Raw genomic sequence first — 25,918 nt, 5'->3', positions numbered from 1 at the left:
GTTCACCAAAGAGGTTCCACCTGGAGGCTTCACCTACTATTACTACTACTATAGTCTATTTATAATAGATAGTATGTGTGTGTATTGCAGAGGCGTTGCTAGAGGGTGGGGGCATAAAGGGGCTATAGCCCCAGATCTTTTGGTTGTAGCCCCGGATAGAAGCTCAGGTGCTACAATCAAAATACAAGCTAGCCCCGAGTCCCGCCAGTCCCGATGTTAGCTTAGCCCCTGATCTTTTCCAGACCCAGCAACACCCCTGTGTTTATGAGAGTTAGCAGTAAGTACTTGTTATGGTTGCAATGGATTTTCTAGCAAAAAGGTAAAGTATGCATGATTTTTATGTGAGTTACGTTGACCGATTTATTTACTGCAAATTGTTTTGTGGGACTATGCAGAATATTTTGGAAAAGATGCACGTATACGTGGGTTTGTAGAACCGAGAGGAAATGGTTTGACTATAGGTGTCGGTATGCATTTCATTTGGCTGACTATTTTTTATTTTGTTTTATCCTTAAAATCCTACTGCATGTTAGATGTGGCAGGTCATAATATGCGTTTTGCAGTATGTTATGTATTTTTCACTTTCGTTTGTCCCTTTGGCCCCAGATCATGTTGGTTGCTGCAAATCAACTTGTGCATTTTGCAGAAGATTTTTCATTAAGTATTATATTTTTCAGCAGCTCTTAATATTACTGCAGTGCTGGGAGTAGTCATCAGCCCATCTCTTGCAGGTGAGATGAGGACACATTTATATAAGGAACAAGTTACTTACCTGTAACTGTTGTTCTCCAGCATGGGTCTGGCATGGATTCACATGCTCATGAATATTCCCCGTCGTCAGGCTGGGAAACCTCGGTAAAGAAAAAACCATTATCAGTTTCGTTTCTGATCTGTCTTTCGTAGTAGTAACCAATCACTGATCTCTGCGTCATACTGACCACAGCCAATGACTGCCCTCTACCTAAGACCCGCCTCTGGCAGCCATCTTCAGATTTGGTAGCACGTGAAGTGGCAGTATGACCAAGTGAAGAGCCGCAGAGGGGTAGGCGGCAGGGTTCGCATGTGAATCCATGCCAGACCCATGCTGGAGAATAACAGTTACAGGTAAGTAACTTGTTCCTTCTCCAGCATGGGGTCTGGCATGGATTCACATGCTCATGAATAAAGAATACATAGCAGTACACACATGCACAACGGTTACCAGTCAAATGGTCGAAAACATTTGGTCGACAGACAATTTGGTCGACACCATTTGGTCGAATGCCAAATGGTCGAATTTTTTTTTTTTTTTTTTGTTTTACCCATTTTTTGGTTTTTTTTGGGGGGGTCCCCCCCCCCAACCCCCTTTTTTTTCTTTTTTTATTTTTTTTCCCCACACGAAAACCCACAAAACACATATATATATAAAAAAAAAAAAATTCGACCATTTGGCATTCGACCAAATTGCAGTCGACCAAATTGCAGTCGACCAGTTGACTGGACACCATGCAATGCACAACCACGGGAGGTGGCAAAGGCTCAACATTAAGCATTACATCAAACTCAACATTAAGCAAATCTTACCTCCTCACCAGGCTCACCTTAGACGAACAGGTTGCGCAGCACTGCTTGGCCGACCCTGGACTCCTCCCTGGAATCCCGATCGACGCAGTAGAATATCGTGAAGGTGTGCTTCGACCTCCACGTAGCAGCCCTGCAGATGTCCAGCAAGGGCACACCAGATAGGAACGCCGTGGTAGCTGCGATCGCTCTGGTGGAATGGGCTCTCGGACGGCCAGGCAGCGGTCGGTTTGCCAACCGATGACAGTACATGATACAGCCGGAGAGCCATCTGGAAATGGAAGCCTTTGAGAGAGCCTTCCCCTGATTGACAGGTCCAAAGTTCACAAAGAGTTGTGACGTCTTCCGAAAACACTTCGTGCGGTCCACGTAGAACTTCAGCGCTCTAGCCACATCCAGCGAGTGCAAAGTCCTTTCAGCCGGCGACGAAGGCGACGGGAAGAAATCAGGCAACACCAAGGGTTCGTTGAGGTGGAAGTCCGACGGCACCTTGGGCATGAAGGAGGGGTGCGTCCTGAGCACTACCCTCGTGTCGTGAAAAGTCAAGTACGGGGCCTTGCAGGAAAGGGCCTGGATCTCTCCCACCCGTCGTGCGGAGGTGATGGCCACAAGAAACGCTGTTTTCCACGACAAGAACTTCAACGGAGCCTAGTGCAGAGGTTCAAACGGAGGTCCCATGAGCTTGGTCAGCACCACGTTGAGCTCCCACGCCGGGGCCGGAGCCTTCACCGGCGGGAACGATCTGAACAGTCCCTTCATGAACTCTTTCACCAGACGATGAGACCACAAGGACGTCCGCCCCGTGGTTGTGGTGTATCGGGAGATCGCAGCAAGATGAATCTTGATGGACGCGTGCGCCAGTCCAGCTTTGGCCAGCGTCAGTAGGTACGGCAGTACTTGGGGAGCCGTAATCTGTAGAGGGTTAATCTTCTGTGCGTGGCACCAGACAGAGAACCTCTTCCATTTGTGTCCGTAGCATTTAAGAGTTGAGGACGCCCTGGCCTTTGCAAGAACCTCTCTGCAGTCGGCCGGTATGTCGTATCCTCCAAACTCTAACGCTGCAGGAGCCAGGCCTGCAAGTTCAGCGACTTCGGGTCGTGATGGAGGATGGCGCCTCCTTCCCTGGAGAGAAGATCCGCGTCCCCTGGCAGCTTGATTGACGGGGACGCTGACAAGTCCAGAAGGTCCGGGAACCATATCTGCCTCGGCCACGCAGGTGCGACGAGGATCATCCTGCACCGTGACCTCTTGAGCTGGTTGATGAACCGGATCAGCAATGGCAATTGAGGGAACGCGTATAGAAACAGGCCCTCCCAGGGGAACGAGAAAGCATCGCCCATGCTCCTCGGCTGGGGAAACCTGCTGGCGAACCTCCGGCACTTGGAGTTCGTCGCAGTCGCGAACAGATCGATCTGGGGTGTGCCCCACCGTCGGAAGAGGCGGTCCAATAGATCCTGCCGTAGTTCCCACTCGTGGCACGAGCGCAGCTCCCTGCTGAGTGAGTCGGCGATGGTGTTTTTTATCCCTGCCAGATGAAACGGCACCAGAAACATCCCTTGGGCGACGGCCCAATGCCACAGATCCTGCGCCTCCCTGGACAGGGCTGGGGACCTGGTTCCGCCCTGTTTCCTGATGTAGAACATGGTGGTGGTGTTGTCGGTGAAGATCCTCACCACCTTGCCCTTGAGGGACGGAAGGAAGGACCTGAGGGCCCAAAACACTGCACGGAGCTCCAGGACGTTGATATGGAGGCCTTCTCCGTCGGGAGCCAAAGGCCTCTCGCGTGCAGATTTTCGGTGTGCGCTCCCCACCCTTCCAGGGAGGCATCCGTGGTCACTGTCTCCTGGTGGCCGGGGGTCTGGAAGTCCATGCCCGCCGTCAGATGCGCGCGGGTGCCCCACCACCGGATCACTCGTCGGAAACTCTCGTAGAGTGTGATCCTCTCCTCGAAGCTGCCCGTAGTCTGGATCCAGCGCGCGTCCAGGAACTCCTGCAACGGGCGCATCCGGAGCCTGCACAGGGGGATGAGGTAAATGCAAGACGACATCATTCCAAGGAGGGACTTGATGGACCTCACTCTGGCCGCGTCCGCAACCAGCATCTGCTGCACCTTGCCCAGAATGGCCCTCGTCCTTTCCTCCAACGGATAGGCCAGGAGCGACACTGTGTCGAGCTTCGCTCCCAGAAACAGTGCGTCTTGCGCGGGCACCAGGTGGGACTTGGCGTAGTTTATGGAGAATCCCAGGTCCGTGAGAAGTTGGACGGTCCTTGCCGTGTGCTCCACGGCAAGCTCCTTCGTCTTCGCTCGGATGAGCCAGTCGTCCAGGTAGGGGTAGACGTGGATCCCCTCTCGGCGCAGCTGCGCCGCCACCGGGGAGAGGCACTTGGTGAACACCCTGGGTGCCGACCTTAGTCCGAAGGGAAGGTCCCTGAACTGATAGTGACGCCCTTGGACCACGAACCTGAGAAACTTTCGGTGTCCCTTTAGGATGGGAATATGGAAGTAGGCATCCTCCAAATCCAACGACGACAGGAAATCGCCCTCCTCCAGCTGACCCAGGACGTGTTGGAGGGTGACCATCCGGAACTTCTGTGCCTTGATAAATTTGTTCAGTCGTCGTAGGTCGAGGATGGGACGCCATCCTCCCGTCTTCTTCTTCACGAGGAAGTATCTTGAGTAAACTCCGGAGCCCCAAAGCCTCTTTGGGACGAGCTCGATGGCGCCCTTCCTGAGCATCGCCTTTACCTCCAAGAGAAGTTGAGGGACGTGAAGTTCTTTCCTGGCCACAGGGGGGACGCGCGGGCACCTTCTTTGAAACTCGAGCGCGTGACCCTGGGCTAGGGCGTCCAGCACCCAACGGTCGGTGGAGATGGACTCCCACACGCTGACGAAGCTCGCCAGCCGGCCTCCCACCGGGGTGCTTCGGTGGGGGCCCGACCCCACGGCCGGTTCAGTCCTGCTTCGACGAGGCTTTGCCGCCTTGACCTCCTTGGCGACGACGGCGGGGTCCGCCTGACTTGCCTCGTCCCCTGTAAGCTTGCTGCGACGACGAACGGGCCGCTTGACGGTAGGTGGAAAATCCGCCGCAACCTTTGGAGGCACCCTTGCCTCCGCCGCTCCGAAAGGGCGGCCGCCGTTGCTGGAGAACCCCAAGAGCCCGGGCCGTCTCCGTGTCTGCTTTGATGGCTTCAAGGGAATCGTCCACTGTTTTCCCAAACAGGTTGTTTCCATCGAACGGCATGTCCAAGACTCTGGTCTGCACGTCTTGACGGAAGTCAGTAGCCTTGAGCCATCCACGCCGCTTAAGGCACATGCCGTTGCCCAACTGGCGAAATCCAGTGTCGGCGATGTCCGTCGCAATCGTAATGGCGTGGTCCGACGCCACCTCACCTTCCTGCAAGATCTCTAGGGCATCCGCCCTCTTGTCGTCCGGTAGGAAGTCCAGCAGGGGGGCCAGTTTGTACCACAGCTCCCTGTCGTAGCGGGCTACGATAGCCAAGGCGTTGGCCGCCTTAATCGTCGTCGCTGCAGACGAGATGCGTCCCATCGTATCCAATTTCTTTCCCTCACCGTCCGGCGGGGAAGTCGACGTGGAGGCCGCACCCCCCCCGCTTTCTTCCTGGCCGCCGCGGAGACGATGGAGTCCGGGGTCGGCTGTGCCCGGAGGCACAAGGGGGCCGCGTCCAGGACCCAGTACTTCTTCTCGTACCGATCCCTTCTAGCCGGCGTCGTGGATGGGTTCTTGAGGAGGGCGAGGCCCTCATCCCAAATATCGTCCAGTAGAGGCACGGAGAGGACCGTCTTCCTCTTGGCCTCGCGCCGTTGATAAAGGAAACCTTCCTTCTTCTTCTCCTCCGGGCAGAGCTGGAAGAGCTCGGATGCCCTGGCGATCATGGAGTGAAACGATCCGATCTCGTCGGGCGGGGACGCCCGGGTGGGAGGTGACGACGGCAGATCCTCGTCGTAAACCTCGTCGTCCGTACCCGTCGCGGCCGAGTCAAGTCCCCGTATCATCCCCACGAGTCGTGGACGGGGAGGAGGGCTGAACAGGGCGCGATGGCTGAAAAGGAGGTGGAGGGTGAATCCTTCTTCTCTTAGGGGGAGGGCTCCCAGAAGGGCCTGGCACCGGGTCCCCCGTCGGGAGCGGTTCCTCCGCTGGTGTTAACGGCAGTCTCGTCCTTATCTCCGAGCATAAGGACTGGATAGCCAACAAAATGGCCGCCGAGTTGTCTTGCGGCGCTGGTTGAGGGGAGTCCGATGGGCGGTCAGGGGCCCCGTCGGCCCCCTCGACGATATCGTCGTCTCCTACGTCGGGATCCCTCCCGACGGGTTGGTCTTCTTCCACGCCAACGCCGTGGCTTAAGACCTCGACCGGCTCTTCCTCAGAGGTTGAGGCCGAATCCACGACGACCTCCTACCTCCCCTTTTTCTTCTCCGTCGGAGGTTTCACGGGGGTCCTGTCGATGGGCATAAAAGAGGACTCCCTCCGCGGTGGCAGGGAGACTCTGAGCCCCGAGGTCGCCACCACTGGTGTAGCCTCCACAGGCTGAGCCAGGGCCGCCGCGACTGTCTCGATAGAGGCCTTGGCCGGATGGATTAAGGCTTTCACCACCTTAGGTGCGCTCACCGCCTTATCCTTGGGGGGGGGGGGGACACTGCCTCGCTCTCCCTCCGATGGGGCCTTCGAGCTCGACCGGGGCCTCTCCAGGAGCTTCGCCGGGTGCTTGGCCTTCCTCTTACCCGAACCAGAGCGTTGGCTCGTGGTTGATGGTGCCGGGGAGGATGCACCCTGCCTGGCGCCCGTAGAGCCCGACCGTTCGGCGCTCCCGGTGCCAGCGGACTCGCGGTGCTTGGCCTTGTCTTGGACCCCCGTCGCCGGGGCGTCCTCAAAGGTCTTAGAAGACCGCTCGGATTTCTTCCTCTTCTTCTCGCCTGACGGGCTCTTCCCTTCCAGCCAGTTGGCGAGACGTTGATGGCGGTCCTTCATGGTCCGCTCCGACATATTGCCGCAAAACGCACAGTCCTTCTCCACGTGCGTCTTGTCCTCATGTAGGCAGTAAAGACAAAACGAGTGTTCGTCCTCCTTAAAGACATTCTGAAGCTGGCATCCAGGGCAGACCCTGAACAGCTTTCCGGGCGTCGAGCTTCCCTGTCCGAGATGGGCCTGAGAAACTTCTGGAGTCCTCCAAAAGCGTAGCTCGACGAAATCTTCACCCTTGAGGGGCGTAGACGAATCCGACACGGGTCCCCGTTGATCGGATGAAGAATTGGTGGAGCTTGAGGCTCTTTTTGACCGAAAAAAATCGAAGTTTTTGAGAAAAAACGTGAAAAAATAGCACTAACACTCGAGAGCAATAGCACGAGGATCCCAACACTTGAACATGCGATAAAAATCTGAAGATGGCTGCCAGAGGCGGGGCTTAGGTAGAGGGCAGTCATTGGCTGTGGTCAGTATGACGCAGAGATCAGTGATTGGTTACTACTACGAAAGACAGATCAGAAACGAAACTGATACTGGTTTTTTCTTTACCGAGGATTCCCAGCCTGACGACGGGGAATATTCATGAGCATGTGAATCCATGCCAGACCCCATGCTGGAGAACTGGTGCCTATGCCTGAATTGTTGTGGCAAAGGGGAGGCCAGAGTGGGGGTTTTTTTTCGACCAGAGGAGGCCTCAGCGATACCACACAGTTTGCACTTTTTTTTTCCTTTGACGATAGACTGGTTTTGATATATAAAAAATAATTCGGAGGTTGGAGGCACCCGCCCAATCTGCCGGAGGATAAAACAAGCGTGTCAACAATAAAACAGATGGCAGAGGGGTTTTTACATTTCTGCAGGGCAACCGCTTTATATAAAACAGGCAGCATTATAAAATAAGGCTTAAAAAACCCGGTGAGATAACCTCGCCATGGAGAACGTGTACTAGGTTTCGGGTCTGCAAAACAGTCTAACATTATATGGGAGGAATGCATAGGGTGTCAATTACCTATGTATGAGCAGTTTTCCTTCCCAGGATGCAAGAATGATCACAGAGAAATTACTGAAAAGCAAATTTAGCATGTTAGAGGGAGCTTATACAGTATAGGACAAAGGGAACCCAACTCGATGTAACTGGAAGTGGTGTTTGAAAAGAGATGGCCCAGCAACCCACTGAGCTGTGTGATAACACCAGACAGGTGTTTATTGCATTTCACCTACAGCCGGGGACATGCATGGGTGCCAGCCTGAGTGGTGAAATGCAATATCCAGACCTGTCGGAGCATGGGTTCAGAACCAGCCTTTACAGCTTGTCCCAGCCATTGCAGCTTAGCATCAAAGTAACAAGAACTGGATCACAGACACCAGCAGAGGAAAGACTTGACGCATCTACTTGATGTGAAAACCATCCCTGGGCACAGCAGGATTCTCCACTTTCATCAAACGAAAGTGACGGCTGACATGTAATGGATGAAGACACTCACGTTTCAGTGGCGTCAACTTTCCAAAAACACTGGATGGCTGGTAGAACTGCCGATCTTTAAACATTGTAGACTAGATACATTGCAACACTACATTGCCATTGCCTGATGCAAATGCATCACAACTTCTATAGTTCCTTAGCACTGAATCAATAATAATATTCTAGATGGAAAAGAAATCGGAGCATATTTCATTCCGGAAGCTTTACTGCACCTCCCAACCTAAAGTAGATCAAGCTAGAATGCCAGCAATACTGAGATCCTTCCAACTGGGACGACTGCTCCCTCTTTCTTCCCCTCACACTGAGCATCCTCTATGGGCTCTCCCCTTTCTGCTTCATCTGAAGCCAGAAACCTTAGCGTTATCTTTGAATCCTCTCGCTCTCTCTCCTTCCTCCCTACCTCTCTCACACTCAGGACGATGCCAAGAAGTCCCACTTTCAACTCTTCCTTCTCAAAGGGATTCTCACTTTCCCCCAGAAGCTCAATGTTACCAGAGCCCTGGTTCTCTCTAGGCTCGACTATTGCAATAGCCATCTCCTGAATTCACCCTATACCACTCTACGACCCCCTCCAGCTAATCCAGAATAGGGCAGCAAGACTTATCCTTGGGTTCAAGCCCAGGAACCGCAGCTCTCCTGCCCTAAAAACCCTTCATTGGCTCCTGGTTGCTGCACAGATTAAAATCAAATGCCACAGGGCTGTTAGAGGCCAGGGACTACGCTATCTGCAACTTTATCTTACTACATACTCTCCCTCTAGACCTCTACGCTCCTCTGGCACCAACTCTGTGTGTAAAGCGTTTCGCTAAACAGAAGGCCAGTGGTCAATCTCTTTCCTCAGCTGGCTCCCACTTATGCAACAGCCTCACACTTCCTCTGTCTGGAGCAGGACCTCCTCAAATTCTGGAAGCTCCTCAAGACTTTTCACTTCACCTCCTCCTTCCCCTCCTCTGCTAATCTCACTGTCACTGGTGGCCAGGGCCTTTATGTGTCCTTCACGGTTTTGGACTTCCACACCCAATAGCCTCAGCCTCTGCTAACTCGCTGCACTTGCCTCGGCACCCACCTGCCTTCGTCATGTAGGCTTACACTCACCTACCTAATGCGGTCCATGCCACATACCGCTTAATATACTAGGCACTTCATCTGCTGCTCACCCATGAGCATGGACACTTCAGCACTTACCCCCACTCCAACTTCCCCTCTTCTCTCTGCACTTGCATTCTGAATACTCACAAGACATAGGTTCGTCTTTATCCTTCCACTGCATTTATTGTTTACAATCCCATGTTCCCTCCCTGTTGTCCTGTGGGTGCTTTGAAAAAGAACTGACTTGCTGTTTAAGTGCTTAACAGAGGCACAATCAATACATAAAATAAATAGAAGACGAGTAAAAGAGTAGAAAACCTGAAAAACCAAACCAGCATTATTTTATGTCATCAAACCATGTCAGTTGATGCTTTTGGCATAGATCTGTGTGAGGGCGATGGGGGCAATCATATTTGAGGCTTGTCCTGGACATCGCTTTATGGAGAAGGCTTTCAGAAACGGAGCAATGTCTACTTTCAAAAAGATAAGCATAGGAGCCGATTCTTCATTGCCATTGTTTTGCCTCCACCTGGCACCACAGAGCTTTGATGATTTCCAACTTTGCTCTTTTACAGTAAAAGCACCATTTGTTCTATATACCTGCTGTTTGGAGCATGCTTCGTGCATATGTTGCCCTTCTCAAATATTCCATTGCCCCCGTTCCCCCCTCAGAATTGCAACCTAAATATGCAAGATTCTAGGATTAGGCAGCCACTGAAAATCACATCTCTCTTGGACTTTAAAGTTCTTGACAAATCTGCATGTCGCAGTGGTATGTTTCTTAATCATTGTGGCTGGTCCAGTGTTAAGCAGTTGCTATAATATCGATCTCCGAAGAACTGTTCCGTGTAGGGACGTCTCCCCAAGAAATTGCCAAATACGGAAAGCAAGCTTCCCCAGTGACAAAAACAACCTCCATTATTTGCCTGCACACCAATCCTCCTATTGATTTCAGCTTGGAATGTTTTCATTGGTGGCCACTTTCACATCAGAATCTATGATAACCTTGCTTTTCTTTGGTGACCTTTACAGTCTACCTCTCAGTCTGATCTTTTACTAAGTGCCAGACCCCCACAATTCAGTACTTCCCAATTGTCTGCTCTGAACCTTATGCACCATTTCCACCAAACATTCCAGCTTTACTGAATTGTGTCCATTTTGACCACTTCCTTGAAAATCAACTATGAATCCGACACAATGGAGAAACTAGCAACTAGCCTAAGGAGAGAATCATGCTCAAATCAATAGAGCGATTTCACAATTAAGCAAACGTGGTTGACAAACAATGATGCTGGAGATTTATGAAGGTTTTGAGACGTATTCACTTAAGAAATTTACTTTTTTAAAGTTTGCTATAATTTACAATTATAGGAAATTGCATATGAACACTTTTGGGAGTAAAAAGTCTGATGAATATTATCAATGGTGGAAAAGAAGAATTTACTTTAAAGTGGCGATGGATGACATTTTCTTTCCAGAGGGGAAGGGGGGATAATATTTCCCAGCAATGAGCGTGAGTGACCAATCAATTGAGGCTCAGAGGGGTTTGGAGTCAGGTGGGGTGAGAGGAACACCCTGACAATTCTTTTTAAATAATGGATGACAAAGGTATATTTTCAGTACACTTTCCAAGTTGGGTAAAAGGGCACACAATTTACAATCTATTTTATTACAATCTATTTTGTAGGATAACACATTAACGAATCAACTAGTTGCATGCCGTTAAACACTGCTCCGATTTGAATAAGTGCGTTAAATAATGAAGAGGCGAACTGCAAAGGAGCAATGCAAAGGAAAGCAAACAATGGGAAACCACATTGAATACTGCAAACTCACAGCAAGAGCCAGAAACCTCGTGATCAACTGGAGCAAGGATATGTTCACTGCAATGTCACCGAGTACTGAGGAATGCCTTCAAGTTAATACAAAATAGAGGACACAGGCCTTCGGTTTGGTGAGAATTGTGATAAATATGATGTCCAGCGCTTTGCCAAAGGCGCTATATCATTAATCATTTGACCATGAGATTAGGTATAGACTTTAGCATGGAGTCCTTGCCTCTCTGCACTATCATATCATAACATTGGCATACCATTAGGTTCCCGGAAAACTTTCATTAAACATCAAAAAACAATTCTGCTAACGAGCCTCAAAACACAATACAATTGATGTTTGCTTTACTATCTAATTGACTAGGTTTTTGTGTTGTCAACATTTAAATATATACAGGAGAGATCAAATGGCCAGACCTTAAAGAAATAATGAAAGGTGTATTCTGTCACAATGCACAAAGCTGCCACATGGTAATGATTGCCATACAGTTTTTGCACACGTCGGCTGGATGTCACATTTACTCTCAAAGTTTAAAAATAGGGAGTAAAATACTCCCACCTCAAAATCTTATCTAGAGCTCTGAGCGGACCATACAGCTTTTAAGTTTCACCGACTACTTTTACACAGACTAAGGTAGTAATTAGGATTGACCAATAAGCCCTGTGAAGGCATCATGAAGTATGACACAGACAACAGATTTCAGGTACTAACAAAAAGATATATTAACTTAAATGCCAGGATGGTTAAAGGCCTAACTTGCTCTATGCTAAGGTGGGATTTCCTTGCCTGAACAAAACTAAGTAAAGTCTGAGACAAAGAGTTCAACTTACTAGTCAGTCTGTGGTCAAAACCCAATCTTGCGATCACAAATAAAACAATGTGCAAGGACGTCAAAGTTAAAGAAACAGTGTTTTAACTTAAACTTCTGAGCTTCTTCTAGCTCATAGCTTTCTCTCCGCATATGAAAGTTCAATAAAAATAAATAGTATTAAGGTTTACCTTTATTCAATTCAAGGCAATATAGTTCAGAACCAATCCTGGAGTTTCCCTTAACCAAGTTTCAAAAAATACAATCCAAACAAAAAGGTCCTGCGACTCAGTTCCCAAAACACAAAAAGGCTGCCCTGGGGCTCCCTTCCCCAAGACTCTAATGTCTGCTATAGGTTAGTTGATATTGCCTCATCTGCACCAAGTCACCTTTACTTGATTCTTGTTGTTGACCTCTGGGTTTAGGATGTGTTCTTGAGCTTCTCTGGCTTCCCTTTAGTTGCCACAAGGCCTTGCCATCACGTGTCACACACCCCTTTCCAAATGATAGTCTTGCCATAATGCATTCACTCATTAAAGTTCATTGTTTGGGCTTCCTTCAGTCTTTTAGGTATTTATCTTGAAGATTTAAGTACATTTATCATGCAACAAGCATTCAGTCTTTTCCAATTGCAGTTCAGAGTTTAATGTTGTTTAATTAAATTCAGCATTTAAAGTTTAGGTCTGGGTTTCAATGCTTCAAGGTTGTTCAATTGTAGTCAGCGTTCAAAAGTGACATGTGTGCTTCAATGCTAGGTTTCCTGTTAATTCATCAGTCAATATGTATTGGTAATATGCATTGGCTTTCTTTAAAGTTCCCTTATAATCCAGTATTCACAGTTCAAGTACTTTTAATGAAGATTTCCACATCACAATACTTGCATAAGAAGGAAAAGGTTTCGTAACGTTCAGCTGCAAAGTTGTCCGGCGCCACGTGGGTGCTCACTCGAAAGAGACTGCCTGGTTTTCCCCCCTTTTTGTTCAAACTACCGATACGAGAAGGCTCTAGGAGAGCCGCAAGGAAACAGTGAAAGTGGTCCTACAAGGGTCAAGTAAAACCCCATGTACAGTCGCCAGTCTTTGACCTGCAAATAATTGGGGAGCTAAGGGAAATAAATCCCTTATCATGATACAACAGAGGGAACTGTATAACTGGCAAACGTGAACCCGGCTGAGGGATGCATGCAGAACGGGGTGAAGCACGATACCCCAATGAACATTGTGTTGACACGAGTGAACCCGACTGAGGGAGGTCGACAGTGGATTGTTTAAAAAGACATTTAGACTTGTGAACGCAGCAGGTGATATCTTTGGAATAAAAGCCATAGTGAACACGACGCAGGGAGGCCAACTTTCGAGAAGGGTCCGAGCCCGGAAGAGGGGGGATCCAGGGGTGAAAAATCATCACCAAACGTACATGCAAAAAGGAACTTTTTGTTTTGTTATTTTTAACCCATCAGGGTCTCGGAAGCAAGAGACTATTTGTAGAAGAGAGACTTAACCACCGAAGACGGTGATTAGAGAACGGAACTGTAGCCTCATGCTGGAAAAGCCAGAGAATGTGCTGTGCTCAGGAGTCCTGCCTTGTTCCGTGCTAAAAACGTGGAGAAGGGAGACCCTGGCTTTAACATACCGACTTACCATTTGTGAAGACTTCTTTCTTTTCTTGTGAACACTATCCCACATCCTATTTGAATTTAGCTGTAAGGATTGGCAATCATTTTTCTTTTAGTTTAGGCCCTTTTATTTGACAAGACGCCACTAGGACTGCCTTATTATTATTTGATGGTCATTGCTTCCATCTTAGAATTAGGTTTAGATTAGGCATTTTTCCACTCTGCATTCATTGTTCAATTAATTGTTCAATAAACACCCTTGAACTGTGATAAATTGTTTCTGTCTTTACTGTTGCCACCATGAGTTCCTTACACCACAAATTGGTGGCTTCCTTCCAGGAGTAGTTCTTCCACCCCTTAGAGTTTACAGCTCCAAAGGAGAATGAGCACTCCCCTCGATAGGGGATGAAGGCAGACCGCTCTTCTGGTCTCCTTCCTTTGCCATGCCCCCGCTCCACAGGGCTTGTGCTCCAACACCACACTCGTCTGGATCCTCGGCTGCTTCAGTCCTCAGTGTGCTTCTCACGCAGCTTAACAACTCACTCTCCTACTTTTAGTCCACATCCCTTTTACACACCTGTGCTGTGCAAAAGGGTTGCGGTTTAAGTCCTTTGAAAATGACCATAGTTAGGCTAGTGAGACATGCCTGGTCTTTGCAATGGAACTTCTCTAAGGCCCTCTTCCTTGTCCCAGTACCAAAGTGGTCTAACTGCATGTTGGTGTGCATCACTCTCACCTCTTCATCCTCCCAGTACTGTCAAATGTGTGAGACACCAAAGGGTGTCTCACAGACTAGTCCCTCAGGATCGGTCATCCAGGTGGCCGGGGCAGGGTCATCGCTATTGGATCCAGACCCCAGGGGTGGACCAGTGTGGGAGAATCACCTGGATGGGGGATCCCTGGTGAGTGGGAGTGGGGCACCCTGAGGAGAGACAGTGTCCCTACACCCATTTCCCTGTAGAACACCCTCCTTCTATATACTATCTAGAAACCTTATCCCCCCGCACCCTTCCTACACACACTCTGCTGCACAGACAAAGCGCTTCAGAGAAAGACAGACTCGCGCACACAACCAGTCTGTTTGACATGTCCCAATATCAGGGTCAGGCAGAGTCAGACACAATCTTGATGACTCGCACCGGAATCCTGTTCCCTTTACCCACTGGGATAAAAAGGCAGAGCACCTGCGAGGCAAGGCAGGCAAGGCAGGCCAGGTGACCAGAACCAGCAAACCGAAAGGAGAACAGATCCTGTGAAATTGAAACGACCATGGAAGCAGAGCAGAAGGGATCAAGAGCCAAGAGAAAGGCCAGGGACCACCCAGCTGCAGAGTGAAGGTCGTGCAGACTTTTCAAAGGAAACCTTGCAAGGTGAAAGCGGGCCCTCCTTCGGGTGAACACCACAGTTGGGAGGAGGTCAGCTGTGTGGTGCCGATAGCCTTGGCTTCAAGGAAATGCTGGATGAATGGTATCGAGCACTACCTGTTAGATTGCAAGTAAGAAGTGGAAAGACTGCAAGTACCAGAAGGCTTTAGGAGAGGCCAAATAAAGTAAAAAAAAGTCAAAGTAGTCATATGAAGGTGTAAGCAAAGTCCTCGTACAATCGAAAGTCTTTGACAAGTGCGAAACAAAGTGAACAACTGTAAAGTAAAGCTAAGTGAACTATGTGGTAAAGGCAAGTGTGAACCCGACAGAGGGATGCCAAGAGAAAGCTAAGGGGAGCAAATCCCACATTGTGATAAAGATGATAGGCAAATGTAAACCTGACGGAGGGATGCCACACCAATTTTTCTTTTTATAAAAGACATTAAGAGTTCCTGAGTGTTCCACGCAAATAGAACTGATGACGTTAACTGAACTGTGATTTGAAGGCTATAATGAACCCTGCATTTTTTTTAAAGTGACTGAACAGTGGTGTAACGACGAAGGTGAACCCAACAAAGGGGTATCACAAGGAAGCCAGGGAAGAGGGAAATTTCGCATGGTGAGAGTTTGGGAAAAGTCTTGTGACGCCAAGCAAAAGACACTGAGTCGAGGGATCCTTTCTTTTGTGAAGAAACTGCTTCCTGATGCCTATAGACTCAAGGGGTGCTCACAGTCATGCCACTGTTCCGCCTTGTCCCGTGATGTAACGTGGGGAAGGGAGAACACGAGTTCAGCAGCCCTGAATCATCAAAACCCTCTTGGACATTTCAGTTTGCACTACACTCTTGTTATAAGTATCATTGTCCCACACCCTCGTTATACAGAGGAAGGATTTGGCAATAGGTTTATTAGTGTTGGCCATTTAGTTTTGACACAACACCACGAGGACAGCATTTTCTTTACTTTGATGGTTGAAGCTTGCTCGCATTTTAGATTTAGGCTCAGATTAGGCGTTTTCTCACCCTTACACTGTTTAATAAACATCCTTGGATTTTACTCATTGTGTCTGTCACGCTTCTGATACCCATTCCTTCCTTACAGGTAGGATCAGGACACAGAGGGAGTTAAGAAAGATAGAGAGTAGAGGGAGAGGGGGAATATTAATCTCACAATGGGAGGAGTGTGGGGATAGAGGAAGAGGACTCCCGAGAAGGAGAGGGTAAGGTAGCGAGAGGATAAAAGGTGAATGAAATTACAAGTTACTCACCGTAGTGACTAATGTACTCCTAGTCCATAGTCTCCTTTCCTCCATACTATAAGAGCGTCCCTCGCTAGGGATGGGAGATGGAACCTTTCTCCATCGGATAAAAGCTTCCACTTTAAAATTAGAGGTGCGTGGGGGCGCAGCCCTGGGAGCATGCGCTCCCCTGATGCCGCACACCGGTGCCAGTCCTCAGTCCCCATTGAAGCGTCGACAATATTATCATTACCTAATGACACCACTTTTATTAGGGGGGGGAAGATGGTGGGACGTATGGATGAAAGGGGACTAGGAGTAGGGTAATCACTACAGTGAGTAACTTATAATTACGGCTACGTTCGGTCCCCTTTCATCCGTACTGTATGGGCGATTACAACTGAATGTAGCACCAGGGTGGAGAGGTGACCCTCCTTAAGAGAACAAGTTCCTTAATACTTCCTGCCCAAATGCAGAGTCTGACCTGGAGCCAGCATCCAAACAGTAGTGCTTGCAGAAGGCCGAAGGAGTGGCCCACGTGGCCACTCTACTGATGACCTGGCACGGAACGTGCCTCTGGAACGCGACTGTCGTGGCCTTGGCTCTAATAGCGTGGGCATGCATGTTCGCCGGATGCGGTTTGTGCTGCCCCTCATAAGCCTCCTTGATGGCCGTAAACATCCACCTTGCTAGAGAGGCCTTGAAAGCCTAATAAGCTGGCCTTTACCCCCCTGAATGTGACAAAGACAGCCTCTGATTTGCAGAAGCACTTAGTCCTGTCCAGATAAAATTTCAGAGTGCACCTGACATCTAGACAGTGCAAGGCCCTGAGAGTATCGTCCTTGGGGTCCGCAAAGAAAGCAGGTAACACCATCTCCACATTTAGATGAAACGAAAAGACTACCTTGGGCAAGAACGCGAAATGCGTTCTGAGGACCACCTTGTCTCTATGAAAAGTAGTGTAAGGTTCTGAAGCCACTAGTGCTTAGAGCTTGCTGACCCTGCATGCAGACGTAAGACCTACCAATAAGGCTGTCTTAATGGTGACTAGGCTGATGTCCGCAGACATCATTGGCTCAAAAGGTTTATGCACCAAGGAGCCCAACACTACGTTGAGGTCCCACACGTGGCGTGGCTTCTTGATAGGCGGGTAGAGCCTAGTGAGGCCCGCGAGATGTCTAACCACAGGGATTGGAGGACAAGAAGACTTCCTACTCTGAGTTCCGGAAGGCTCCAAAGGCCGGCAGATAGGTGCAGCATGTGTCTACTTGCAACCCTGAGTGTGCGAGGGATGGCACATTGTCCAACGTGCAAGTAAGGGGATCAGCTTCCTTTGATTCTGCCCAGTGGCAAAACCTAGTCCATTTGCTCTTGTACTGGCTCCTAGTAGCATCACTTCTAGCGCCCTTTATGATGTCTAGGTTAGCCTGCGACAGATGCAGATGCTTTAGTGTGACCTGCTCAGGAACCACGCTGCGAGGGCTAACTACTGCGGGGCAGGGTGGATGACCCTGCCTCTCTGCTGTGATATAAGATAAGGTGGGTCGAACGGAAGGTGAATCGACGGCTGGTCCGAGAGGCTGAGCAGTTCCGAGAACCATAGTCTCGCAGGCAATCAGAATGATGCAGAGGTGTCGTGACTGCCTTATCTTGCAGATCACCCTCTGCACCAGGGGAGTGGGAGGAAACGCATATGCGCTCATGCTGTCCCACTGTAACAGTAAGGTGTTACCCTGGGAGCCTAGGCCATGTCGCTGCGAGGACACAAACTGAGGGCACTTCCTGTTGTACCAGGTGGCGAACAGATCCACCTGGGGCTGCGTCCATTTGTCGAACATCCCCTGAAGAACCTGGTCGTTGAATTGACATTCATAATTGTCTGGCCCTACCTGCTGAGCCTGTCCACCACCAGGTTTGACTCCCCCGGGAGGTGGATCGCCATCAAGTATATGTTGACCACAGCCCATTCCCAAATGCTGACATCGAGGGTTCATAGAGGAGGAGACCTGGTGCCACCCTGCTTGTTGATGTAATATATGCTGGTGGAGTTGTCCGTTTGAATGAGGATCGTCTTGCCACGGATGAGCAGCAGGTAGGCCTTGAGAGCCAGCCAGATGGCCGTCAGCTCTAGCCAATTGATATGGGCCTCCTGTTCCGGAAGAGAACAAACTGTGGATGCTGTGGTTATCCAGGGTAGCTCCCCCCAGCCCTCCAAGGACGAGTCCGTGGTGATGGTAACCTGTGTTGCTGGTTGACAGAAGGGTCTGCCTACCCTCAAGTTGCAGTCTGTGCTCCACCAGACAAGGTCCTAGTGGAGAAAGGGAGGAATGCTGACTAGTTCCTCCTGGGAACCCCACTCCTGATTCCATGAGGTTACGAAGCACAGCTGCAATCTTCTAATTTTGAGCCTTGTGTAAGGCACTGCCAGTAGACATGCCGCCATGATACAAAAGAGGTGCAGGTACCACCATGCTGAGGTCACCGCTCTGCCGAGAAAATGGCTTGCAGCCCTTTTGATGGCGGTGATCTTGTCCTCCACATCTGAGAAAAACTCTCTCTCAGAGCTTGTGTCCCAGATCAGACCCAGGAAAGCCAGACTCTTGAGATTGATAGAGAATCGCAATTCATGTTGCAAATTCATGAGTGCGGAGGTGGTGTGATGGACCGCCTCCAGGGAGCTTGCCTTGACGAGCCAGTCAACTAGGTACGGGTAGACATGGTAGCCCTGAGGAGGGCTGCCACTGCATTCATCAGCCTGGTAAAGACGCTGGGGGCTGAATTCAGCCGAAAAGGTAGAACCTTGTATTGGAAATGGAAGCCCATGATCCTGATACTCAAGAAGGACTGATGAGGATGCCAAATAGGGACGTGTCCTTCAGATCCAGGGAGCACATCCAGTCTCCCCTGCACAGTGTCTCTGCAATAAGTGCTAGCGTAAACATCTTGAACTTTTTAAGAGGGAGGGAAAAGTTCAGGTGGAAAGGTCCAACACAACTCTCAGGCCAACCTAGTAGTTCTTGTGTATGGCGAAAATCCTGGAGTAGAAGCCTATGCCCTGCTGGGACTGCTTCCACTGCCTGGCTCTCTCTGAGCGATCGAATTTCCGCCAACGGAGTTGTTGTCCCAATCTGTGGGAATAGAGGGGAGGAGAGGGAGGAACCGGTAGGCGATAACCCGTGGACACTACGAATAGGATCCAGGGGTCCACGAACCTTGTACGCCAATGATGTGCGTGAAGGGCAAGCCTGTCCCCCACCAGAGGCACGTGGGGGGCAGGCTTGTCATGCCTTCTTTCTGTCTGATGCTTGGGCTGAGGAGGGGGACTGAAAGAATCCCTTAGTCCCCGTCTTGTGTTTGCGGCGGTGCTGACTCGGAGAACTGTCCGGCTGCCTGGGCCTTCGTTCCTGGATGCCCCGGAATCCGTCAAAGGCATGCCTCCGCTCGAAAAGGTGATTCGTCTGGCTGTACGTCTTGGGCGTGGACTTTGTGAGGATAGATAAGGACTTTGCAGTTTGGGAGCTCTTTTTCTTCTTATCCAGCTCATCAGTGGTGGAATGAAAAAGGTTGCCACCCTCGAATGGAAGGTCCAATATGCATTCCTGGACGTCTGGGAAGAACCTGGTCGCCCGTAGCCAGGCCGTCCTCCTCATGTCAGTGGCGATGCAGATTGCACAGCCTGAGGTGTCTATGTACGCAACAGTGGACTCCATGATGTCCTGTGCCACCATTTTAGCTTCTGCCAGCCCCGCCTTGAAACGTGCCTGACTGCACCAGACGTTCTGGAAAGAAGTCAGCTATTTCCCACCAAAGCCTCTGATTAACGGTGAGGTGTTGGAATAAACCTTCTTTCCATAAGCCTCCAAGATCATCTCCTCCTTGCCTGGAAGCGCCGAAGACAAGGTAGCCGACGACGACTGAGGCTTGGAGTAGAGTAAGGCAGCAGCAATCAGACGAGGGTGTGCCGACAGCAAGAGAGGATCCCCTTCCAATTGCCTATACTTGGCATTGAGGCGCCGATTGGTAGGCTGTGCCAAATGAGGTTTAAGCCATCCCTTTTTGGCCAAGGCGACTACGTCCTTTTGCATCGGGATCCTTGTTTTTGGCCGCGGGGCATAGAGAGAGGACCTCGGCCAGGACCCATACCTAAGGTTGTTCCACTTCGGGTTGTGGAAGCCCCAAGTTTGCAGCCAAACCTGCAAGTCGTTCATGGAAGGGCTTGGCAGAAGATTGCGTGACGGGGGTCCTCCTTCTCGTCGGTTTCCACCAGGGTGTCCGGCTGGTCTGGTGCCGGAGGAGGAGTGCTGGGTGCCGAAGGATGAGGTATGGAGACCGGAGCCGGAGGTGACTGTGGAGGCTGGTGTTAAACCGCCAGAACTGTAGGAGACACGGAAACCGGAATCGAAGGACCCATTGCGGGCAGCTGGTGATGCGCAGGTGCCTGAGGCGCTGAAACCATAAGAGGAATGACTAGGCACTGGAGGCAGCATGTCCCTGATCACATCCTGAAGGATGGAACCCAGTTGGGGGGACCTCATAAGCGTGAGGAATTTCTCAAAAAACCTGTCTTCTCAGGCTGGTGGGGTGGCAGGTGGTTTTGACAGAAGCGGGTGGCTGTTGGCGCCTGTGCATACTCTGCCTTGCTGGTTGCAGGGTATATCTGTCCTGTGACGCTGAAGGATAAGCTGTAGGCCACGTACCTGGCGAAGACCAGTCCCACCTGGACACTCAATCTCCTGGTGTCAGACAAACAGCCATTTTGTCTGGCGCAGTGGCCATTTTGTTGAGCTGCATGCTACGTGCCTGTGTCGTGGTGCTTGCCTCGCTGGACCCGGCCTCCTCCTGGACTCTTGGTGGTGGAGCTTGAGGCCTACCCTGCACCTCAGGACGAGGCCTGGTAGGCGTGGTGCCCTCAGGTGTGTCGTCGGTAGTGCTGCGTACAGGCGCCCCCTCAGACATTTGTCCGGTAATAAGGCGTAGCCCCTGGGGTGGACACCCTGTAAAAGAACCTTGCGGTCCCTCAGTAGCATCTCCAAAAGGATCTGGAGGCAGATAGCTGAATGAGTGTTGGTGCCTGTGCTGGTGTGAGAATCTGAACGGTCCCTCCCACTCTGCCTTTTCCTGAGAAAGGAGTCGCCCTTGCAAGGTGCAATGGAAAAAAGCAGGGCCTCGACTTGTGTCTGACGAAGTTCTTTAAGTCCTCTGGAGGAGACTTCTCAAAGAGCTCCCTGTTCTTCAGAGCGCGCGGTGTAAGCGCGTCACACACGGTACAACCCTCCCATCCGTGTTAAGGGCCAAGGCAGCAGAGGCAAAGAGCAGGGCGGGGGGGGGGGCAGACGTAGGGAAGAGCCTCTCGCAGGCTGGACAACTGCTGGAGCCTGATGACGTCGACATGTGCCGGGGAGGAGCATGTTGCCAGAGGGACGAGTACCTGATTAAAGACCAAAAGAGTTTCTGGGGAAGAGGGTGTGGCATTACAAGGCTGAAGCCAAACCCAGGTGTGCTAGTGAAAGCGGTCTGTTCCAGTTGATGCGGAACAGAGGACTGGGGAGTGGCTCGGGTGGGCGGAGTCAGGAGAGTGCATGCTCCCAGGGCCGCGCCCTCGGCACGCCTCTAAATTTAAATGGGAAAAATATTTTTACGAGGGAAAAAGGTTGCGTCTCCCGCCGCTAGCGAGGGACGCCCTTACAGTATGGAGGAAAGGGGGCGGGTCGTAAGATAAGAAGTGGAAATATTAGCACTAGCACATCAGACTATCACCAGATGCAAGAAACCTTAAAAAGTCCGAGAGCTGGATGGATTAGGCCTTTAGGTCATCCCTTAAAATCAAGATAGACTTCAATAGTAGGGGTTACCAATCCAGAGTGTCATCTCAGGATTGTAGTGGGAATCCTGGGCTAGAACAGAGGGATCCCAACAGGCAGTTGAGAGGGCATTAGGGGCACCCATAGTCTGGCCACAAGCCTTCCAGAAAACCTCTCGACAAGACCTTTACTAATGTCCATGAAACAAACAGATTTGTCGCTCGATTGTTTAAGACATCCGTGACAAGCGCGTAAACCTGGAGCTTTTATTAAGGAAATATGCAGAGGGAGGAATGAGGCCACATAACACTAATCTTCATGGACCTGAGCTCTAAATTTGACCACGTCATTAGGTGGCAGAGCAGATGTAGGCCACATTAGCAGCAATAAAGCAAAGGATTAACAAGATCATGTGGGCAAAACTGAAATTTGGATTGGTGCACAAATTCCTTAGTGCAAAATGTGTGCCGTAAAACAATAGCAATTTTCTGCAGGAGTCTGAATGTTCCTAATTGGACTTTACATTTGATAGCACCTTAGCTTTGAAGCCACATATTACACTAAAGGGCCAGGGTGAGTCAGACTACCAGTTTGGAGATGTGAAGACTCTAGTTACTCCGGATGCAGACCACTTCTTTCACTGGTGAAATCCTAAGGTTAGATCACTGGCAAAAGCTTTGTATGGAAGTAAACAGTGGGGATACGTGGACTCCTATCCCCCTCGAGTTACTGGAGAACTCCTCTTTGCATAGAGCACTGGGCAGGGGCCGGCAATACATATCCGCAGCATGAAAGGGGTTTGAAGTCTGTCCCTCAAGAACAGAAAAAAAAAATCCTCAAGTGATGCAGTTTAGCAGGAGACTTAGCTGCACAAGGAGGAATCCACAGGTTTCCCTGGCAAATCTGCAGCTAATAAGGATATGATGGGAGACCTTGTTAACCCACAATCCCAAGAGGGGTGCATACACCACTATGGAATTCAGACATGCTGCAAACATACATTTGTATGCTCTGACGAAGACGAGAGCCAAAGAGTAAAGAACAAGGGGGCATTCACCTAAACTAGTCAAGACCAGCGTCGCCAAGTATCACAGGCTAAGGAAGCATTTGGCACATGAATATTTTGGTACAAAGTATCATGGGTACCTGAAACGTAATGGAATTAGTACAAAGGATTATTTTTGTTGAACTGAATCTCCATGGTACCAAATATTCTCGTCAATCGGACCATTTGAAATGGAATTGCGTCATTTTTAGAGTATATACATTTACCATAATTCAGCTGACATGAGCTGGTTGATAATGAATGAAATTGTGTTAATAAGTAATTGTACTTTTAAGTCACTGTATGTATTTTTTCTATGTTGCAATGAATGAGTTTTCAAATGCTGACATAATAGGCACTTTAGTATTTTGACAGTATGCAGCTAAGAGACTGAAGAATAAATACATCAAATAAGTATAAGATTATTTCATTTTAGTGAATTCAAACGAGTTGATTCATACTGTACAATTGAAGTTTATATAAATGTGAAAATTAACATTGTTATTCATTCAGACATGTTTTGTATGTTTGAGTATGGGATTTGTCAGACGATATGGATATCTAGAAACCTTCACTTAGAGCCCACCCAAGTATGAGAACTAACTTGGGGAGGGATATCTAGCAGCAGGTCGAGGACTCTGCTAACACGTCTTGATTTTCCAATTTCTGTGCGTGAAACCACTCCAATGTCTTTAATATCTTTCTGCGAACACCTTACTTTTCACCCTACGGTTTCTGCTATGTTGCATCATTATTTGTTCTGAACGCGTAGCATGGCATGTTTTGCTGTGTGTCTGCACTGCCCCGTTTTGAAGTGCCACACTCAGTTAGGTTTAGTATGTCACACTGAGGTATGGTATGCTAAATCATGCAATGTTTTTAAGCTGCAGAAACATGTTGTGCAATGTTTTATTGTGTTGGAATCAATTTGTTCTTTTCTCAAAGCTTAATGCAAGCTAAATAGAATCTACCCGAGTGCTACTGTACCCATTCACTCCTTCGAAAGTGAGAAGGAAGGGTTGTGGGGGGGGCGAGGAGGGGGCTCAGGGGGAGAGTATGATGTTGGTTTCTTTTTTGTAATAGCTAGTTAGGTCATGCTATGTTTTGTTGAGCTTTCATTATAACGATTTGCTTTAAATGTCTAACATGGAAATGCCTTTGAACCAGTGTAAGACAGTAACACCCCCCTTAGCATACAAAAACAAGGAACAGGAGGCAGACCCGGAAATCTAATGTGTTATCTAGACCATACACGCCTGTTTAAACTAACATTCACATGATTCCTCTATTAACAGGGCAAAGTAACTGCAGCCCAGGGTGAAAAGACTAACCAAAGGCAGGAGTATGTAATTAAGTCCCATAAGCGCCAATACTCAGCCTGAGAGGATTCCTGCCTCCCCCAAATACAACCATTCCCGTAAAGGTCCTGGCAGGACTCAGGAACCTCCAGGAAGGCCGTACCTGGGCTTCTGCTCCCCGGGAAGCAGTGGTCGAAATCCCTCCCTCAGTTAACTGTGCCCATATTTCCTTCCAGCTTTCTCATATGTATAAATTGGCAGTCAGGACTTAGGTGAGTAAGCAGAAGGGCTTGTCATACTGGTATTGGAGCATGGTACCTACATTCCTAGGCTCACCACGACACTGTGGAAGGCCCAAAGTCGGGCCTCTGCAAAGCAATAGACAGGCTTTGTGCCCTTAAGCATCTTGCACAGAAGCACAGGCCCAGGGTTTCGGCACAAAATAATCCTTTTGGTAACCTTGCCATAAATCGGAAGCCATAAAAAAAAAAAAAAATCATGTATGCTTTGCTCGCTTTTCAAAGAGCTTTTGTTTTCAAAACAGGCAAATTCTGTCAAAACTGGGCACATGTTTACACCATAACGTGCACTTCTAAACCCCACTAATTCTGACTCAAATACTTGAAGCTCGTTTGCGGGCATATGTTTCGACTCCTTGGTCCTACCATGGAGTTCAGAAGGAATGCAAAATGGCCAAAGGGGGTACTCACCGAATCCGCTCTTAGTTTCATTGTGCCCTTCTCGTCCAACGCTTGAGACACTTGAGCCTAAGCATAGAAACAAAAAAAACAAACTTAGGCGACTTACATTTTTTTTAAAATAGTTTTGATATATAAATGTGGCATTCTTATATATCTCACAAGCCAGTCTGAGAGCAGTATCCCAAAAAGTCATTTTCAACCTACAAGTAACAAGCTTGCAGTGCCAGTTCAAAACACCCCGCACACACACTTTCAATTATTCCTATCCATCATCACATTTAGCCAATCCACCACCAGAGCACCAGCCACCCACAGATCAGACTCCAGTCTGTCAAATACCAGAGCTGTGCGGGGACGGTCTACACTTCAACGGTCACTACAGGCATGCCAATGTAAGCTTTTGACATTTGAAAAGTAGCACCCCACTGTTGTCCATCAGAATCTAGCAGCGGTTAACCCCTTTGTGCCATCCAGTAAGCAGCTTCTCCACCCCTGTGGAACCCCAAGATCACAATACTGAACTCTTAAATGTAGCCCTGGTAGATCAGTCACCACCAGTTCCTTGCAGAGTTCGTGCTCCAGCCAACCTGGTCATGTAAACCTTTCACTTGTACTCGTTTTGGTTATGTCTATTGTACACCTGTCAACAGAATCTTTTCATCACCAGTTCAGTATCTGCCCATGCATTTAGAGGATATTCCACTATATCACTACCCACTCATGCTGCAAATGCGTTTTCAACCATAGAGCAGAGTGTGACCCAGTACCTCTTTATTAACTGTGTAACTTATTAACTGTGTAGCCTTCAATTCCTCCTCCAAACACAGCTCACAGGATGCCAGGTTAGTCTCCAGTTCTCCCTCCTCACTCATCTGAGCACAAAGTCAGCTCGTCTCAGCTTGGATTAGCAGCATGAAGGCATTACCAAACTGCCAGGCAGCCAGCTAGATGTGGGATATTGTATACAATGCCACATCTTAAAAGAGCGCATTGAGCCCATTACAAAAGCACTCACTTTTCACCTGAACTTCAATGAAGTAATGGCTCATTATTGTCACCCAATTTTCTCACCAACACAATTCTCCAAATCCACCAGCTGGGA

The 25,918-nt window shown here is 49.2% G+C and overlaps 1 protein-coding gene across 3 annotated transcripts in view; it reads right to left on the bottom strand.

Moving 5' to 3' along the window:
* MAD1L1 (mitotic arrest deficient 1 like 1) overlaps nt 1-25,918 on the bottom strand; it is a 3,106,940-nt gene that overhangs the window by 1,586,349 nt on the left and 1,494,673 nt on the right. For all 3 annotated transcript variants that reach the window (XM_069647622.1, XM_069647623.1, XM_069647624.1), the window contains one exon: nt 24,826-24,882. In XM_069647622.1, the coding sequence (XP_069503723.1) occupies nt 24,826-24,882 (57 nt within the window). The remainder of the gene's footprint in view (nt 1-24,825; nt 24,883-25,918) is intronic.

Source organism: Ambystoma mexicanum, chromosome 2q (genome assembly GCF_040938575.1).
Source record: "Ambystoma mexicanum isolate Mex_15411 chromosome 2q, UKY_AmexF1_1, whole genome shotgun sequence".
Lineage (NCBI taxonomy): Eukaryota > Metazoa > Chordata > Amphibia > Caudata > Ambystomatidae > Ambystoma > Ambystoma mexicanum.
This window is presented reverse-complemented; position numbering and strand designations above follow the sequence as displayed.